Source organism: Indicator indicator, chromosome 31 (assembly GCF_027791375.1).
Source record: "Indicator indicator isolate 239-I01 chromosome 31, UM_Iind_1.1, whole genome shotgun sequence".
NCBI lineage: Eukaryota > Metazoa > Chordata > Aves > Piciformes > Indicatoridae > Indicator > Indicator indicator.
Window position 1 is genome coordinate 223,861 of NC_072040.1, and position 18,722 is coordinate 242,582.

General features: G+C 42.2%; 1 protein-coding gene across 1 annotated transcript; it reads right to left on the reverse strand.

Moving 5' to 3' along the window:
- Positions 1 to 441: 441 nt before the first annotated feature.
- On the reverse strand, positions 442 to 18,517 carry OPRK1 (opioid receptor kappa 1). The gene is made up of 3 exons (XM_054394598.1): positions 18,258 to 18,517; positions 3,480 to 3,832; positions 442 to 974 (listed from the first exon to the last, which is right to left on the reverse strand). Exons 1-3 carry the CDS (start codon positions 18,515 to 18,517, stop codon positions 442 to 444), a joined length of 1,146 nt encoding a protein of 381 aa, XP_054250573.1.
- Positions 18,518 to 18,722: the final 205 nt, after the last annotated feature.

Below are 18,722 nucleotides of genomic sequence, written 5' to 3' on the forward strand. Positions count from 1 at the left end.
GGTTGTCAGACTACATAGCTCAGAAGTAGTCACTTCTGAGGTAAAAGTTCCTGGCATACCTCAGTGTTAGGACCAAATGTTGCTTAGTGCAACCTTAAGTATTGTAGAGAAAATAAACCAGAACTCTCCCGATCCTGAATCGGTTGGCACAACACAAACTCCTGTCTCCCCAAAGCGTGGATTAGTACCTGCTCAACCACAGCAGACGTGGTGCCAAGACCTGACCACCAGCCGGGCCCTTTTCACTTGAGCTTATTTTCAGGAGGTTCTCACTTGATGATAGTAAGCTTGCTTTAGTTCCATTTACTAGGATTTCTGAACCCTTCCAGAAACATCTGTTTGGGTGAGTCTGGTTCAAACTGCAGTGGTAATCTGTGTCAGTCCTAAGTCGTTGGACTCTTCTCTCTCTTGAGGACAGTAAGATGACATTTCCACAACTAGTCATACAGGTTTGTTTGTCCCATCTGCTTCTCTCATGTAAGCTGGGTCTTGCACAGTGTTTCTGACTCTGCTGGTGCTCTGCCTGTCCATCCTCATCTTAAAGGGGAAGCAGAAATCCTTGAAACACCTCTTGAAGTTTTCATCCAGAAAAGCGTAAAGGATTGGATTGAGGCTGCTGTTGGTGTAACCCAAGGCAATACAGAAGTAATAGCTGGAGATAGCAGCAGTACTGTGGGACACATCACCTAAGGCTTCAACCAGCACAAAAATATGGATAGGAGTCCAACAGATAATGAACACTGCCACAACCACGAGAACCAGCCTGGTGATGCGGCGCAGGTTTCGGTCTTTTTCTCGAGAGCCCGAGAGAAGCCTCACACTTTTAAGGCGCAAGATCATCAGAGTGTAGCAAACAACTATAATGAGAACTGGAATAACAAATGCAAAGACAAAGACACAGATTTTCATGAAGATGTCCCACCACACATAGTCTCTGTCGGGAAACTGCAAGGAGCATTCAGTGCTGGCAGTATCTAGGAATGAAAGAAGCAAGAAGAAGGAAATTGGTTCGTTATTAGGCGTTCTAAATAATGTCATCATCAAAGCACAAGCGAGGAAAAGGGATTATCATGTAATGTGGTACTGATAAATGGAGTTATCATTAAAGCACTCCAAGGAAAGCTTTCAATTGCAGTTGAAACTGTGTTCATGCAGCTGTCTCTAGAAATTCCTTACAGAGACAGAGGAGGGTTGAAATGCACAACATCGTACAAAATTAGTTTCCCACGGGAGGATCTGAAAACGCAGAGCACAAAAAACAAACTTGGTGAAGACATTTCCATTTGAAATCTCACTGAGATTTAAAGCCAGAATTAGTACCACCTTCAATGGAGGAGAAATCTCCTCATTATTATCAAACTACATCTGTTTTTGTCTGTGGGTGGAGACAGATTTTTGGTATCATGAATGGTGGGAGCTGAGTGAGGGTTTGATCGTGGGAAGATTTTGTCAATATATAATAATTGCGTAATAATCTTTCCCCATGTGCCTTCTCCAGTGCAAATGGAATACACATAAGTGCTTGCATTCAGAAATACTTACTTCCTGGCAACAGCTTCTTTTCACTTAAATAGAAGCAAATAAAATATGTGTGTGCATGGAGTCAAATGGAAGCTGCTCTTTTTTGCTGATCCTGCCATTGAAACCTCAGCCTGTGCAGCAGCTGTGGGATCTGGGCCACTGACACCAGCCCATTCCCTTTCTGCTAGCCCATGCTAAAGTCACAGGCTGTCACTTGATTTTGTGTCCCAGAAATATTTCATCTGACAGGAGGCTGCTAAGGAATGAAATATTTCAGGTTTCATTTGCTGACCTCATTGAAGCCTTCCAGCATATAAACTATATGGAAAACCAAGAAATGAGCTAAAGGGCAAGGCAGGAGAAGGAGTAAATTTACAGCTGCTGTCAGCACTTAAACTCTGCTGGAGACAAGGCAAGGTAACCAGGAGCTTTCACTTTGAATTGTGGCTTAGATTTTATTCTCCTGAGCACTGCTTTATTTTTTGGACTAATTTTTCTTTCTTTCTTTCATTTTTCCTGCTGAATTTGTGATTTGTCTCCAAATTATTATGTCTTGGCTTGTATTGACTCAGACCTAGGGTGGAATGATTCAATATACTCTAGCACATCATTTTTTTTCCCCTATTTATCTCCAACAGAACTAGTCAGAAAAATTCTATCAAGCCCTATTCCCTGCTATTGAAATATTTCACAAAATCAAGATGCTACTGCAGAGAATTTGCCTTGAAGAACAACTAGGAGGGAAGCTATCATTATGGTATCACACAGACATTTCAACAGCTGGATACCAAATGGGTGATATTGAACACTAAAACATTCAAATGAAACTGTTTATGCTGACCTGTGCCAAACAGCTCAACACATATCAAACATCTGCTGTCTCTGCCAGGTGAAATAGTGCCCTTGTGTAAAGTGAAACCTTTCTAATAGAAAAGGATGTTCATTCAGGAAATTAATGACCACTTTTCCAAGGATTACTTACATCTCAAACAAGACTACCACCAAATAAATATGTGTGCCTTGTGTTTTATCACACCACCCATTAACAGGATGGCCCCAACCCAAGGATGTTATCAAAAGCTTCAACCCTTTTGAAGACACTGAGGTGCTCCTGCATGGTAGTCATGCCTGTGGGTATGAAGTACAGGTGTGTGAGAATATTTCTCCCCTTTTTTTCTCAAGGAGGCAGTTGTGGCAATGAGTCAGAAGTTAGAGGGCTAAATCCACAGTCCTTTCCAGATTATACCTTTCAAGCAGAGCTTACAAGTGGTCTGCACACAGATCTCATGGACTTCATGTCCTTGTAGTTGTTTCCCTACCATGGTCTGCATTCCCAGTTCCTCCTTATTCTCAGTTTTCCCAAGTCTCTATATACTCTCTCCATCCCTTTTAAAACAATAATTTGAGATGTTGCCATATATAATTTAGCTTGATTTTCTCTCTCCAGCTACTGACTTTCCCTTTCTTCATTGTGCCTTCAAGTTCTGTGAAATGGCTGCTAATAACAAGCTCCCAAGGCTCAATACAACTGGTAGTTTTAATATTAATAACAAGCAAGTTAGTCTATGCTCTTGGAACCTGTTCAGAACTACTCTCACAACACCTACAAAAAGCACCTTAAGCCCATATTCTAAGCATCATCCTAAAGTGATCTTTGATCAGGGTGATCCAATTCCTGATTATTTTCCACTGCTGTCTGTTAGTAGTTTTTCATTCCAGCACAGACAACACGTCAAAGTGCATTTTGTTCTTTTAGTTGGCCAGAGCACCTGAGCTTAAATAATTTATATGTCCTACTGCAAATGTTCCAAAATACATTCCACAATGTCAAAAATGTAGAAACATTAGCTTTTTTTTTTTTTGAAGAAGAAGGAGGAATCAATCAGATTTAATAAATATCCAAACCTACACTTGAGAAACAAGAAGACGACTGAATATTAAATGCCCACACTCCTCACCTTCCCTGACTTTGGTACCTCCAAGAACTATGGCAGATATACCAACAGATGAGGACAACAGCCAGATACAGATGTTGATGACCTTCGCCTTGAGAGGTGTGCGGAAATCCAGAGCCTTCACAGGGTGGCACACCGCAATGTATCGATCAACACTCATCATGGTCAGTGTGAATATGCTGGTGAACATGTTGTAATAGTCAATGGAAATGACTATTTTACACAGCACATCACCAAAGGGCCAGGAGTTCAGCAGGTACTCAGTGCTCTGGAAAGGCATAGTGGTGGTCACCAGCGCATCTGCCAGAGCCAGGTTGAAAATGTAGATGTTGGTTGCTGTCTTCATCTTCGTGTACCTGAGAAAGGTTTAAAAAGCAAGGCTTTAGTATTTCAAAATGTGGTTAGGCACATTCAGACAGGTAAGTTTGTCAGTCAAGCTCTTGCCATAGTTGTGTTTTGGTTTTTATTCCTGTCATTTCTAATTTATGACAGAAGTGCACACAAATGCAAGATCCTTGATGTAACAGTGTGAGAGCTGAAATCCCACACACACACCCCGACAATACCCAGGCTAGCTCAGTCTGGAAGCAAATGCAAGCTGTATTTACAAGCAAATCTACAATCTATGATGAAATGCAATGAATATGTACAAGTAAACACTATTCATAACATTTACAAATATGTACAATCAACAGAAAAGCACAACCAAGCCCCCTTTGCTTCCCCCAAGGGGCCTTCCCCAGGGGGCCTTCCCCCTTAGCCAGGTGTGTCGGTGTGAGCTGAAATTCCCCCCCCCCCCCCCGACAATAACCAGGCTAGCTCAGTCTGGAAGCAAATGAAAAGCTGTATTTACAAGCAGAGTCTAAAATCTACAATGAAATGCAATGAATATGTACAAATATACAAAATTCACAACATTCACAAATATATACAAAAAAGCACAACCGATCTCCCTTTGCTTCCCCCCAAGGGGACCCTCCCAAAGGGGCCTCTCTCTCTCCCAGGAGTTTCCCCCCAGACCCCCCTGGACAGAGAAGCACAGTTAGTTAAGCAGAAAGTTGTCAACTTAGCTGCCAAGATCAGTGTGTGTTATCTTCAGCCAGAAGAGAAGAAGAAACAGCAGCCAGACAGCCCAGCAACTGCCCCCACTGCAGAACGCAGAATGTGCAGAATGCCTACTTTGTTTTGGGTAATAGTTCTGAAACATTTCTATCTATCCAATGGAAGTGTTTAGAACAATCGTTATTTTGCTTTCTTCCACCCAATAGTGACTTATTTACATTCTTTCACTTTCTCTGTTCTGAACTTTGCAAGGAAAAATTAAAAAGACAGTTTCAAACCATCACACCAGGACTCCCCCACAGACCTCCCTGGCAGAAGGCAGAAAGTCAAGAAGCAGAGAGACTGTTAGACTTAGCTTGCCAAGGTCAGTGTGTTATCTTCAGCCAGAAAAGAAGCAGACAGAAGCCTAGCAAGCAAGCTGAGAACCAGACTGCCCAACTCCCCAACTTGTTTTGAGTAGAGATTCTTAATCATTTCTATCTTCCCAATGGAAGTGTTTACAATAATCATTATTTTGCTTTCTTACACCCAATAGTGATTTATTTACATTCTTTCACTTTCTCTGCTCGAACTTTGTGAAGAAAATTTAAAAAAACAGTCTTAAAACCATCACATTTGGGATGGTGTGAAACACGTTTGTCTTGGGATGATGATAAACATATTTGACTTGGGATGATAATGAACACATCCTACTTGGGATAATAATAAACACATCTGACTCAGTCTCTCAGTACCTGCATTAGAAGTTACAATCATTCACCAAAGGTCTATGAACACTTGAGCTAATTAGCTAAATCCTGGTTTCAGTTCTCAGATCCTTCTACAAGGAAATATCAATGTTACATTTGTAAGTGGTCAAAATGTTGTATGTTTTCTTTTTCTTAGAGCTAACTGACAATGATTGTGAACTTTCTGGGTTGTTTTGGAAGAAACAATTACCCCATTCCCCAGTCAGAATCCATGTTAACAGGTTTGTCAGGCCAGGTTGCCTATTACATGACAGTTTTCTTCCTTTCCTTCAATACAAAGGTGCCAGTAAGCTTTAGCCATTTCCCTTCTTTGCTCCTTCATTTCCAATTTCTCCTCCTTTACCCTCAGCTTTTCCCAGTCCTCTTTGTTTGGCTGATAATGTACAAGCTGCCTATTGTTTGAGCAGGATATCACAGGGAGAGGGGGGAGGGATGATCGTATCAATATTTTTTCCCTACCTTTTAATTTCATCACAGTGAAGCACTTGTTTTGGCCAGCTGGTGAGAACCTCTCAGCCTACACAGAAGGATAGGATAGGGCAGGATAGGATAGGATCTGTTTTTCTGAGATGGCATCTACTTTGTTCTTCCCCAATGGCAGTTTGGGGGACTGCTTCCAACTCTGCCATGGACACAAAGGATGAAGGACAGCCTCTTCCTGTAGAGTTACATCTAACTCTCCTTTCTGAAATGCTTCCCCCCACCTAGTTCCTTGTTCATTGCTGCTAATTCACTATCAGAGTCAATGAGAGATTTTCTTCCTCAAAACTATTCCAGCTGCATATTTTGATTGTGTGCCCAAACTAAAATGTGCATGTGTAACGCACACAGAAGTACATCTAGCAGATTTTTGCTATGTATCATTAATAATTTACAGTGGCAAAGTAAGATTCAATCAGTTCAGGTAATGAACATGTGGTTATTTGCATTTGAAAATTTGATGTGTAAAATAAATTAAAAAAAAAAATCACTGTAAAAAGGTTTTAAGCAGTGTTGACAGAATGTGCCCAATGTGGAAATTAGCCATTAATTAAAACTTGGGCAGAAATGTCATTTGGTGATCAGCCTGAAACGTTAGAAATAGCATTAGCTTTTCTAGAACACCCTAATTACAACTTAAAAAAAAAAAAATTAAACCAAATTTTGGTTCAAAGTATAGAGAAGAGAACTGCAAGCTAGAAGAAAGCAAAACTCTCCTCACCTAGATCCCATCCCCAGGCTTGCACTGTGAGCAAACGCATAGCCAGTAAGGCATTAGAAATCTCTGAGCAAAGACAGCTAAAAGGAAGGAGCAACAAAAGCTCTGCACTGATGGCATGACCCCTGTGGTCCAAACTCCCTCTGATCCTGCTTCAGCTTCAAGATCAAAGGCAGAGCAAGGAAGTGCCTGGCAGTCAGAGCTAGGCTTCTGCCCTCTCCCACATCCATTGCCTCAACAGGTCCTCCAGCAGTGGAGAGTCCACCTTGTAGGTCACATTACAGCTAATAAGGCACTGTTCAAACACAAATAGAGAGTATAGAGCTTGAAGAAAGAAAATTAAGTCACATTAGCAGACACAGAACTTTCCTCCTGGTAAAAGAAAAAGCAGCTTCAAGTGCATCTCGGCTGTAAGACTGAACGAAAAACACTCGGATTGCAACTATGTGCTAAAATGGGCTAATTTCCATTAAATGCCCCCCAAAAAATAGTAGTAGAAAGGTGATTTTACTTTCACAGACATCACTGATGATATTTGGAATTTTTATCTTGTTCATACTGCGAGAAAAGACTGAAAAGTTGGAAAGGATGCATAAAAAGCACCACAAAAAAAGAAGTGAAAGGGCTGGAGGAAAATTCTTACTGTGAGTAACTTAAAGAGCTCAGCACATTTAGTTTATCAGAAAGAACACTGAGAGGTGACTTGATTACAGTGTCTGAAGACCTCCACAGGGAGAAAATAGCAGGGACTGAAGAGCTCTTTCAGACTGCAAAGAAAAGCATAACAAGGACAAACACGTAAAAGTCAGAGCCAGACAAACTCAGCTTAGAAACAATGACAAATTTTTTCCTAACAGCCAAGGTGATGATTATTTGGAACAAATTACACAAGAAAGGAGTCATTTTTCCATCCTTTGATGTCTCCAAATCAATGTCTGCTGCTTTGCAAAGGATGTGCTGCAGTCAACTACAAGTTACCAGGCTCAACACAGGAATATTTTAATGAGATGCAATGGCCTGTGCTAAGCAGAAGTGAAATAACTAACAGCTCTTCTGAATCATTATTTCTGTAGATCTTTTAAAACTTCCCCCAGGGTTTGGACAGGGAAAGTTTGCTTTCACATATAGAAGAATTAGTCTGACCTGTTTTCCCCTAAAGAAAATCAGTAGCGAAGAATAACTCAGAGGATTTTATTAACCTTGAAAAACCAAATACCTGAATGCCTTTATGTCTGACATTTGCTGTTCCTTGCAGCCTTAATTAAATTCTTTTGTGTGTGTGACACTCTGACCATATTTTCCCAGTAGACATTTCCATTCTGCCCCCAAGTCTTCCTGCGGCAGAATGGGAAGTACCCTCTGTAAGACAGAAGCAGGTTTGTAGGTAATTTCAAACTCCTAATTTTTTTGAAGCTGCAGCATTACAGCAGGTTCTCTGTATGCCTATCCTGCTCATGTTACATAAGTGAGGGGTTTTGATTTTTTTTTTTTTTTTGACTGTGCACGTATAAGAAAATTAACTTTCCTCACTACTATCGATCCAGCAGGAAGGATGTCTTGTAGTAAGAAATACAGAGTCAAAACATCAGCATTTTGACAACTTCCAATGGAACCAAATCAAATCTGTATAGGGGAGTGAAAATATAATGGGGAAAAGAAACACCCACAGTGTGTCATTACTCCCATAAAGCCTCTGTGAAAGCTTTGGCTCATCTCAGGAGCAAATATCATAGAATCAGCCAGGTTGGAAGAGACCTCCAAAATCATCCAGTCCAACCTAGCACCCAGCCCTATCCAATCATCTAGACCATGGCACTAAGTGCCCCATCTAGTCTTTTCTTGAACATCTCCAGGGACACTGACTCCACCACCTCCCTGGGCAGCACATTCCAATGGCAAATCTCTCTCTGTGAAGAACTTGCTCCTAACATCCATCCTGTACCTCCCCTGGCACAGCTTGAGACTGTGTCCCCTCCTTCTTCTGCTGGTTGCCTGGGAGAATATGCACATAACAACCCCAGCTCTGCTCACTTGACCTAGTGTGCATCTAGGACTTGCCCACATCTCACCAGCCTGGCATTCCCACACAACTGGCTGAGCCTTGCCCAAACCCACCCCACTTGACAGAACACAGCTGCCTCCTTTCACCACTCACTGAGCTGGGATAAGCATCTGACCCCTCCTCTGCCAGGCTTTGAACAAGGTGGGAGAATAAATACTCCTCCAATAAATACTTTTCAGGCAATCAGTTCTCCCAGGCACTGCAAAGGGATTGTGTGCACCTAACTCAGGGGTGAAGACTGCACTGTTTGGCTTCAGCAAGGTTAAGTCCAAGCATGTTTTACTGACACAACCTTAAGTCTCATTGATGCCACACTAGTAACATAAAGAGCTTGAATACTTTCACCTGAAAGCATTTTAAATGTGTTGTTGCTCTTTAAAGTCATCAGGCAGTATAGATTCAATCCTATATTCATTTAGAAGTTCATAAAATTCAGGAATGCCTTTGAGAATCCAGACTCAGTCATGCAAAGTCCTTTCAATGTTTTTAATTAAGCACCACATATCTCAATTTTATTTAAGCAAAAATTATTGCTCTCTTCCTTAATTAGCCTAACAGAACAGGTAGGGGAAAGTTGGCTGCAACTACAGTGTCACTGACACTCTGGTAATTAATGACAGACATTTACTTAGTGTCTTGGAGATATAACTTTCAAAGACCATTAAAATATTAATAAATCATTGCAGTATAAACTGCTCATGGGAAATCCCATGTCTAGAAAATGTTTCCTAACAAGGTGACAACTTTTCTACTACTCCCTAAGAGTGGAAGTTCCCTCTCCCACGTCAGGTGCCACACTCTAATCTCAAGAGGTAGAAGAACCTCTGATGGCTTGAAGTGGTGGATCTCCAGACTGCTTGTCAAGCTATAAGCAGGCCTTAAGCCTCCAGACTAAATATCTGGAAGACACATGGAAACTCTGCAGAAACTAGTCAAGGTGAAAAATCAAACCTTGGTTTGGATGGGTGTTGGTTTGTTGTTGTTTTTTTGTTTTGTTTTGGTTTGGTTTTATGGCTATATGATGAGAGTTTTTAAGTAGCAGGTTTTAAATGATGTCTACTTCCCTGTTAAAAGTTAAATTCTCAGAACTGCCACACTTTAGGCTAAGTTCATTTCCCAAAAGCAGAAAGTTCTTTGAGACTGAGTTTAGACTGACCCTTAGAAAGTTTCCCCCCATCTTTTCCTTCTGAAGTAGAATTTAATTTGCACATTTTTTTAAGGAAGAAATCACACCTCCAGCCTGAGCTTATCAGTGAAACTGTGGCATCAGAGGAAGGGAGCATGCTATTAAGGGGTTGATATGCTTTAAAAAAAAGGAAAAACAAAATCCAAATGCATTACTAAATCTGCTAGTAGAGCCCCTTAAAGTTATTCTCTCTAGCAGAGGAGAGGAATGTGATTCTAAAATGCACCATAACATTAGTCAACTTAATAAAAGCTGAGAAGGAGCCTCTGGTCACAATAATTTTTTTCCCCATGTAACCATAATAGGCTGAAATGTTCCCTGCAGTATGTAAGAAGGGATAGGGTGGGGAGCAAGGCTAACAAATAGCCTTACACCAACCTTCTCCAGGAAAGTACAAAAGCATGAAATACAACAAGGTATAACGAACATACTTATGGTAACACCTGAGTCAGTGCATGACAATAAAAGCTAAAGCAGATCTCAAAGCAAAACCACCTCTCAGCAGGATGCAGGCTCTGTTCCACCAGATTCCTCTGGGTAAAGGATGTGGACACCAAGCAGCTGAAAAGCTTAGTCAGGAAAGCTCTAAATCTCAGTGCTGTACTCCACATCATACTGTAGCAGAGAATGCTACTAATAAATACTAATAAAAATAGAAAATACTCATAAACATAAAACAACAGCTTGGGAGGATCTATATATACCATACCACACACACCATGTCAAAAGCATGGCTCAGGTAGCTTTTGCATCTTCAGAATTCTATGTAAAAGGCTTATGGCAGTATGAAACTAGGACTGAGGTCATTTAAAGAATGTGAAAGCCACGTGCTGCAGTTTCTGTGTTCATCCTGGGTTACAGGAGAGGATTTTGAATGCTAACCAGAATTTTGCCACTGGGATGAATAATAACTGCCACTGCTGGCAGTGTTTTATAGGGTATGTACACACTTGGATGCGTGGGGACTTGAATCTTTGGTCAGCACTCCTGTAATAAAGTTGAATGGGAGACAGGGGACCTCACTCTATAATAAGTATAGGATTATGTGGTGAGGCAACAAATGCATATGTCAGAACCTCAGGGAAAATCACCAGCCCCTCTCAGGAGGCAGCTGGGAGGCTTTCTGTAGACTCCAGTGACTGATCTGTCTCAGAGAAGCCTACAGCACAGACCAACTGAACACACACATTCACAAAGGAGATAACACAAGTGAAATGCAGAAAACTTTAAGAGACAGCCAGCTGAATAGTACAGCTGGTAGCTTTCATGGTGAAAGCAGCCTTTTTCTCCTGCTCACTTCAGCAAAGCAGTCATTCTGAAGGGCATGGCTAACAGCAGGTCCTGATGCAGGCCAGCAGCATGGGACAAAAACTTTTCTGAGGGTGAACACTAAAGGACCATTGGATAGCTTGCCCAAACTAATCCTGCCATGGAGTTTCCCAGCTGTCACTGCTCAAGGAGACCTTTCCCAGTTGCCCTGTGGCAGCCACAGTGGCCAAGCTACCTGCAATGCAGTGGGAATTGGATTTAGCTCTGTAGTCTGTCAGCAAACATAAAATCCTCTGTCTTTCAGGTGCTGTGTAGCTACATTTGGGAGCCTTAAGTATTCACTCATATGCACCACTGAGTGGCACTGACACTTGGAGCACAGACAGGCAGCCAGGCAGAGCTGGTGGCATAGGAGGATTAGTATGAGGAATAGAGAAAATAGAAAAGTTCTTCACACTTCCTTACCCTCTATCAGTGGAAGCTCAGGCACTGAGTAAAGTTGTTATGTTCTCATGCAGAGAAGACAGAAGTTTTATTGTAAATAATGCCTCAAACCTGAAAACAGCAAACTGCCTGGAATTCATTTTCACATCCCTAAGGATTAGAAGGTGAATCTAATGAGAGTTGAACTCTCTGGCTTCAGGAGAATTAAGTATTTCAAAGATGATACACAGGCCAGCATGCAGGCTTCCCAACAGGACTGTGGAAGTTCTGTGTTCCCCCAGATGTGCTTTGTTTGTATCCTTTTTATACTCTGCAGAATGCCAGCATGGTCAGGTACTTCCATTTGCACATATGCCTTTCCCACAACTAATTCAGTTTGTGTCCTCATGCCTGTCTGTAGACAAAACGACATTCACACTGTCATTGACCCATGCCTCTCTAACACCACAGAAGAGAAAAACAATAAACAAAGTAAAAACTTCTCCTTGGGAAGAGGGGCACAGGGTCCACGCTGCAAGGAGTGTGATTTTTACACATGGGAGGACTGAAACAGAGACACGAAGTAAACTTTCTAGAAGTAGAGTTTACCAAAGCTTTTCTGGATGCTTTCCTTTTAGAAAGCAGTATGTAACTGAAATCAGAAGTCTCCTCGGGAACTCACCTGTTTCAGAGAATTTAACTTAAGGGACAAACTAATCACAGTTTGAATAGACAGTGAGAGTAGGCAAGAGGGGAAAATTACCTTTCCTTGCTCTTAGCACATCCCCATGCAAATCACCAAGTTAAGACTTTCCTGCCACAACATTCTTTCAGCAAATTCAAAATACTCTCAGGAAAAATGAAAGGAAGGTTCCCCACCTCTGTCCCCTCCACCAGAAAGGTTTAGCCAGCCTGCCCAGCACCATCTCCCCACTGTACTCCCTCCTCATGCTTCATCCAGGATCATGAGCTTCCCCACTGCTCTCCTGGCTAAGGACAGGCAAACTACCTCAAGCTTTCTGCCTTGCCAGCTGCCAAACTGGAAAGTTCTTGTTTCACTTTCAGACAGCTCAAGAGGGCTGTCTGTAATTTGTCTTTCTTCTAGACACTGATTCCAGTTATGCTTTTCTCCAAAATAAATGGCTACCTGGCTGCCAGCCCAGTGGAAGCTTCTGGATGGATACCAAATTACTTTTCAGAAGCCAAACAGATTACTCACTATAATCTATAGCCTCTCTCTAATACTGTGTCTAGTAAATATTCCTTCCAAGCCTTTCCTCTGCTCTTTCTGCTTTTCAAAAGCAGCTTTCCTTATTGCAGCATCCTATTGAGAACTCATGTTGAGCCTCTTGTTTCAGTTTGCAAACCCCAGGTCTCACTCATTGCCTAGCAGGGTGTTAAAAGTGTTAGAAACATCCCAATTTTGTATAAACATGCTGTGCTTCACAAACTACCAATGCTGATTTATAGACCTGTCCTCTTCCATGTTTCCTGCTACCCTGGTCTTTACCCAGCTGTAAAAGCTGCTGGTAATGATCAGCCTTCTAAGTTGTGATGAAAATCATGACAAGTTTGTCCAAACCCTGCAGAATGTACCAAAATTACCTCAATTCAGTAAGGCAAGGCCAGATGCTTTTTGAGGTCCTCTGCTGAGTTACTGTCCACTCATTTGATACTTCTGTACTGATAATAGGAAGGTGCCAAATGACTGATTGGATTTTTAAAAAAATAACAATAATTGGATTAAAAAAAAATTAAAACCCCAGAAACTTCCTAAAGCATGTGACAGCTCAGACTCTGCTTCTAGAAGCCAAACCTTTGATTTCACAAAGGAATTAAACCAACTGCAAGTAATACAGAACAGGTAATTCCGTTTGGTTGGCTTTCCTGCAGCTTCATTTGTCACTTCAAAACAATGTTCTCTCCAGATACAATTCAATGAAATTAGAACAAGAGTTTAAAGCAAATCAACAAGTTTTGAGGTTTTTTAATTCTGTTAGTGATTTAAACCAATATATTGAATCAATTCACTTTATATATGTGTATATACATGTATATTCATGTTTGTTTGGAATGAATGGTGGAAAGGATTTAAAAACAATCTGGAAGGGAGTTGATTTTATATGACATAGACTCTTCTGAATACACTCTTCCTGTTAAATAAGATGACACTCAGTCTGAGAAATACAAGAACAAAAATGTCTTACTAATTGTATTTTTTTTTCTTCAACATGAGGCTCAGCAGAGGCACACAAGCAGCTTTCTCTTTGCCTTTAGGAATCAATCCACATATCTGTGACACAGCCTTTTGTTAAAAGTGGTTGGGAATGTAAAAAATTATTCAGTCCTCTGGAAGCTTGAAAGATAATTGTAAAAGAAACACAGGAGTGGCAATTTAGGATCCTGATGACAAGCAGCTGCTCCCAGTAAATAACTTCAGGATCAGTGAGGGTAAGGCACATACACAGAAAAAGTGAATCTGGAGTGGGCAGGAGACAGCATCTCCCAGAGTATATTTATGGGTTTGATAAGGGCAAATCCATTGTTGAAGTTGTTAAGTTTATCAGGAGACTTTCCTTCCCCTCCAAGCTGTCAGAAGAAAGCACCATTTTCTTCCAAGCCAGCACTAAATTTTAGAGAAATGAAGTCAGGAGAGAAAAGAAGGAGAAGGAAATGACTTTCTGCTTCCAGAGACAAGTAATTTTATTTATCACCTTCAGCCAGCAAGAAACATCTTCTAAGATCTCTGAGGTAAAGCTAATCTCAGAAGAAAAGGTTTGGGGCTTAGATAGATTCTGATCATGCCATGACACACACAGCTGTATAGCTTTAGTCAGGTGAGATTAGATGACTTCACCTGGCTTCTACAAACTCATTTCATGCCTCCTCTCCTCCTCCACGGGGGCAGGACCACACTTCCCGCATCCTATTTGCATTTCCCACCAGCACAGGAGCCAATGTGATTCCCTCTTACCACCTCTCCAAGAAAAGCAGCAACCAGAGGACAGCACTGAACTCTGTGTGCCATGGCTCAGCACAAGCCAGGCCCTGTCAGTCCCCCCAGCCCTGATCTTGCTCTATTAGGCTTTTTAGTGACTGGGCTCTGTTTTTGAGAGCTAACAGTTGCTGTATGTTTAAAGACAGTGAATACCACTATCTCCATTTCATGTGTGACAAAACCATGACACATGGCCATGAAGTGGCTCTATCAGTATAGGACAAAGTGTTGAAGGCTGCTATTAAAACCAAGAGAAGAATCCAGGTCTTTTGAGACCCAGTTTAACAAGCCATGCTGTCACACTGCCCTAAAGTACCATTCCCACTCTGCCTCCAGCATAAATCTCTATTTACAGGACCCATATCAACCTCAGCTACTTTTATTTCAAGAGCCTGGTACATGTCATTAGAGTGTTGTTCTGCTGTTATTTTTCCCTCTGAGGGAATTCTGAGAGGGTTTTACATCTCATCAGAAATACCACACTACCCCTGAAGGAGATTTCAGACACCCAGGACTCTGCATGCAGGCTGCTGAGATGCTGACTTGCTGCTCTCCATCATCTTCTGCAGCAAAACTTCCCCTGTGGGCATATTAAAGCAAAGAAGAGGCCAAGGGCTCCCACCACCACAGCTTATGGCTGAATTTGAGCCTGTTTCTGAGGCATCCCAAGACTATTTGGAGTCTTCTGGAAATCCCACACCATTGACACTCCAACAGTTTCACTGAAAGAACAAGAGGTCTGGCTTGTGCCTCTCAGAAGATGACTCAGGCTGGATATCATTACAGGTCTCCTCCAACTGGACTATTCTAGTATCAGGTATTGTTGAAAAGGACAAAGAGAAGAGGAGTTGGGCCTGTGGTGGCTGCAAGAGAGGTCAGGAGGGGGTTAGGAGGAGGAGGAGGGCAGATCTGGATTCAGAGAGATGAGAAACAACAACAAGAGGCTTCATACAAATCCTGTGCTCAGCTGGAGGGTAAAGAAGAGCCTCAGTCTGTCCCTGCCTCCCTTTAGAGTTGTGGCAGCTGGGCAAGATGCAATGTGAGATGGCTAGAGGATATGATCCCCCCCCCTCTGCCTTGACACCTTCTTTTACAAACTTCACACAGACCTTGGCTTTCCACACCAAGGGACATCACTGCAGGCTGCATTTTGCAATGGGTCACGAAAAACCCACCTTAAGATGCAGTCATGCAGAGAATGGATGTGAGGGATGGAGAGAGGGCAATGAGAGGTTAGAGGAAAAAATGAAAAAACCCACCCACACACAAAAAAACCCCAAAGCAAACCAAAAGAAATACCTCTTGCATGAATATTTGGAATATTTCAAAACAATAACAAACATTTGAAACTGCAGCTGTGTGTATTATGCACTTCAGGAAACAAACATGCACCAGTATAATCCATATATACACTAATTTTTAGGGCTTTGGCTAAGTTTTAATTTATTTCCACTGCTCAGGCCAGTCAATCAGCTATTATTGCTAATGCCTGGTGGCTTAGAAAAATCTCTCCCTTTGCAGGTCTCTGCGTGTCAATCATGGAGTCTCTCTTTTTGCAAGAGAAATTAAAAAAAAAAGAAAGAAATTAAATCTCTGAATGAAGGGCAAAAGGACATGCAGGGACATTTTCCTCACATTGACCACAGGCATCTTGAGTTCTTGCACTGACTATTAAAGGGATTCATTTCCATTTTCACCTGGTTGTAACTCACCTTCTCTAAAGTACCTCATCAACTTCACTACTTCTAGTTAACTCCTCCCTATCTCAAGTCTGACAGCTGTTTCACCCTCCTGCAGTTGTCTGACCCTTATCACCCACACTTTGCTAACAAGATCCTTCCAATACCTCCTTTTTGCTTTCTGTGTACAAGCTGATTTAATCTGAGCAACAAATACTCCGCAGTCACGTCTTTTCAGAAGTTTTTGCAGGGTTATGAAGGAAGTGCCCAAAAAGTTGCATGATTTCAGTCCCCTCAGTTGCTCATTAACACCCTGCTGATCTGCACTGTCCAAACATGCTTACAAATTGCAAATGGAAAGGACAAAAAGAGAGAGAAATCATAGTGCAGGCTAAAATACACACCCCTACACAAGTATGAGGGACAAAGAGAGAAAACATAGTGCAGGCTAAAACACACACCCGTACACAAGTGTAAGGGACAAAAAGAGAGAGAAATCATGGTGCAAGCCAAAATACACACCCCTACACAAGTGTAAGGGACAAAAAAAGAAAGAGAAATCATAGTGCAAGCTAAAATACACACCCCTACACAAGTGTGAGGGACAAAAAGAGAAATCACAGTGCAACCTAAAATACACACCCCTACATGAGTGTAAGGGACAAAAAGAGAGAGAAATCATAGTGCAGGCTAAAATACACACTCCTACACAAGTGTAAGGGACAAAAAGAGAGAGAAATCATAGTGCAGGCTAAAATACACACCCCTACACGAGTGTAAGGGACAAAAAGAGAGAGAAATCACAGTGTAACCTAAAATACACACCCCTACATGAGTGTAAGGGACAAAAAGAGAGAGAAATCATAGTGCAGGCTAAAATACACACTCCTACACAAGTGTAAGGGACAAAAAGAGAGAGAAATCATAGTGCAGGCTAAAATACACACCCCTACACAAGTGTAAGGGACAAAAAGAGAGAGAAATCATGGTACAGGCTAAAATACACTCCCCTACACAAGTGTAAGGGACAAAAAGAGAGAGAAATCACAGTGTAAGCTAAAATACACACCCCTACACAAGTGTGAGGGACAAAAAGAGAAATCACAGTGTAACCTAAAATACACACCCCTACATGAGTGTAAGGGACAAAAAGAGAGAGAAATCATAGTGCAGGCTAAAATACACACTCCTACACAAGTGTAAGGGACAAAAAGAGAGAGAAATCACAGTGTAAGCTAAAATACACACCCCTACACAAGTGTAAGGGACAAAAAGAGAGAGAAATCACAGTGTAAGCTAAAATACACACCCCTACACGAATGTAAGGGACAAAAAGAGAGAGAAATCACAGTGTAAGCTAAAATACACACCCCTACACGAGTGTAAGGGACAAAAAGAAAGAGAAATCATAGTGCAGGCTAAAATACACACCACTACCCAGTCGTAAGTGCAACTGTAAGCATTGACACACTTCACAATGTTTCATATGAAAAACTAACACAGATACAGAGCTTTCTCCTCTTTCCTGAAAAAAAAAACCAACCCAAAAAACCCACACCACAACAGGAAAGGTATTTCAGCATCTGTTTTGCTTTCTTCAGTCCAGCTCCAACAACTGGAATGAAACACCACTAGACAGAGACAAAAAAAACATCCCATGCTTTACCTTAAGCATTTCCACCTGCTTTGTAGTCTCTTCTATTTCCCGCCCCCCCCACCCCCCCGCCCCCACCTTGCCAAACAAGCACAGGGGAGAAGGCAGCAATGTATCTGTGTCCACCCAACCAGAAACAGAAGCCACCCTCCCCACAGGGGAGGAAAGCTGTCTCACAGAAGTTTCTTTCTCCCACTCGAGCTTCCCCCGGGCTGCCAGCAGCCTCTCATCCCTAGAGGGCACCCAACGAACGCAGCTGCGGGGCACAGCTCAACCTTCCTGCAGGATTTAGCACTCCTAACCAGCTTCTCCCTCCTGTCTCTAATTGCATGGCCAGGCAAAGCACTGGCACTGAAAAGCTCTGGGTCATTCCCGTTGCTTTCTCCAGCTCCTCATGTATCCAGAGAGCTTCCACAAACTACCCCCATCTCCTACACCACCTCTCTAGCAAACTTGGGGTGGCTGTTTGCACCTCTTCCAACAGGTGCTCCTGGTACTTACCTTATGATGACAAACATCACCAGAGAGTTTCCCACCAAGCCAACAACGAAGACCACTGAGTAGACAGCAGTGATGATGATGGGGATGGCAGGGGAGATGCTGGTGTGGTTGTGCTGGCTGTCCCCAAAGGCCCCAGTAGTGTTACTGTCATAGTCTGCCCAGCCCTGTAACCAGCTGCTGCTGGTGCTGGGGGGACGACAGGGCCCTGGGGAGCAGGTGGAGTCTGGCTCCTCACGGAAAATCTGTACTGGAGCATCCATAGGGACACAGCCCCCAGGGGCAGGAGAGTGCAAGCAGCAGGAGACAAGTATGCTGGAAAGAGGGAAGAGAAGAAAAGAAATAGAAGTTCTGTCACAGCCATTGGATGTTAATTTCTCTGAAATTTGTGTGCATTAAGGGCAGTTCTGCTGCCATGGGAACTGTAATTTGCCAAGCAGAGATTTAAGCAAAGGAGGCTCATATTAA